The following is a 1,011-nucleotide window of genomic DNA, read 5'->3' as shown; positions in this document are numbered from 1 at the left end:
GAGAGAGAGAGAGATTTACAGCATATTTGCTCAGCTAGAGCCGACCTGTGAACCAATTTATAGTCGAAACTTTTAGGCCAGAAGACAGAGAGCTAAAAGTTTGTCTTACTCTCCGAGCAGGTGACGCCAGCCGCCTTCGGTCCCCCGCCTCGCGGACAGTGCATGTGGTTGTTACGGCGACACTGCTGAATGGAGAACTCGGTGCCAACGCAGTGAGTTCCGCTGAGGATCAGCTCGGCGGCATTTGGGTCGCTGGTCCAGTACCAGGTATCCTGTCGGAGGCAAGGAGGAAGCTCGCGATTCATTGTACATCAGAGTGAATTAAAAGGTTGGAACTATAGATTAACCTGCAACTCTTTATTTGTCTTTCATTAACACCCCTGAGGGCTACCATTCATCAAAGAGATAGAACTGCTCATTTAGAGCTTCTTGTAGTCATGAAGGTTTGCCGTTTCATTTGAGTGGGGGGGGGGGACACAACAATGAACTGATGTGGCGTCACTTTCAGAATACCTGATGTGCACTCGCAGCAAATCCCAGACCCAGCTGTCTGCACACCACCATGGCTTCATTGATGCCCCAGTTCTCGCTGCAGACCGAACCCCAACGCTTGCGGCCGCCCACCTCCATGAGCACCTCCACTCGACCCTCTGAGGGCACCCTGCCGCCAGCCAGACGCACCTGGAAAACAAGGTTTACCATTATTCACCTTTGAATGCCGAAGCACGTGTGTTACGGCGGTGTTACAGTATTGTTCATACCGTGTACTCTGTGCCGGTTTTAGGAACGTTACAGCGCACGGAAGCATCCTGGCTATGTTTGAATGTCCACGGTTGAACCTCCTGGAAGAAGCAGTCGAGGATGGATCGTTCTGTCCCCGTGCACTGCACACTGTTCATGTGGATGGGTCCACTACCTGCACAGGTCAGAAATTTTGTTTTTCCACAGTTTGCTTCGTGTGGGCCGAACAACCACATGATCACTCTCAAGTGTGAAATAGCGCTACTTAAC

The 1,011-nt window shown here is 51.2% G+C and overlaps 1 protein-coding gene across 1 annotated transcript; it reads right to left on the bottom strand.

Moving 5' to 3' along the window:
* Nucleotides 1-92: 92 nt before the first annotated feature.
* Nucleotides 93-918, bottom strand: LOC109509317 (lysyl oxidase homolog 2A-like). The gene is made up of 3 exons (XM_019859183.1): nucleotides 762-918; nucleotides 514-681; nucleotides 93-272 (listed from the first exon to the last, which is right to left on the bottom strand). Exons 1-3 carry the CDS (start codon nucleotides 897-899, stop codon nucleotides 93-95), a joined length of 486 nt encoding a protein of 161 aa, XP_019714742.1. The 5' UTR covers nucleotides 900-918.
* Between the last annotated feature and the right edge of the window lie 93 nt (nucleotides 919-1,011).

The sequence above is a fragment of the Hippocampus comes genome, unplaced genomic scaffold, assembly GCF_001891065.2.
Source record: "Hippocampus comes isolate QL1 unplaced genomic scaffold, H_comes_QL1_v1.1 C16853908, whole genome shotgun sequence".
Classification (NCBI taxonomy): Eukaryota; Metazoa; Chordata; class Actinopteri; order Syngnathiformes; family Syngnathidae; genus Hippocampus; species Hippocampus comes.
This window is presented reverse-complemented; position numbering and strand designations above follow the sequence as displayed.

Coding starts and splice junctions, on each gene's coding strand:
- LOC109509317 (XM_019859183.1), bottom strand. CDS start 899: ATGAACAGTGTGCAGTGCACGGGGACAGAACGATCCATCCTCGACTGC. Junction 682..761: donor AAACCGGCACAGAGTACACG/GTATGAACAATA, acceptor CTTGTTTTCCAG/GTGCGTCTGGCTGGCGGCAG. Junction 273..513: donor TTGCTGCGAGTGCACATCAG/GTATTCTGAAAG, acceptor TGCCTCCGACAG/GATACCTGGTACTGGACCAG.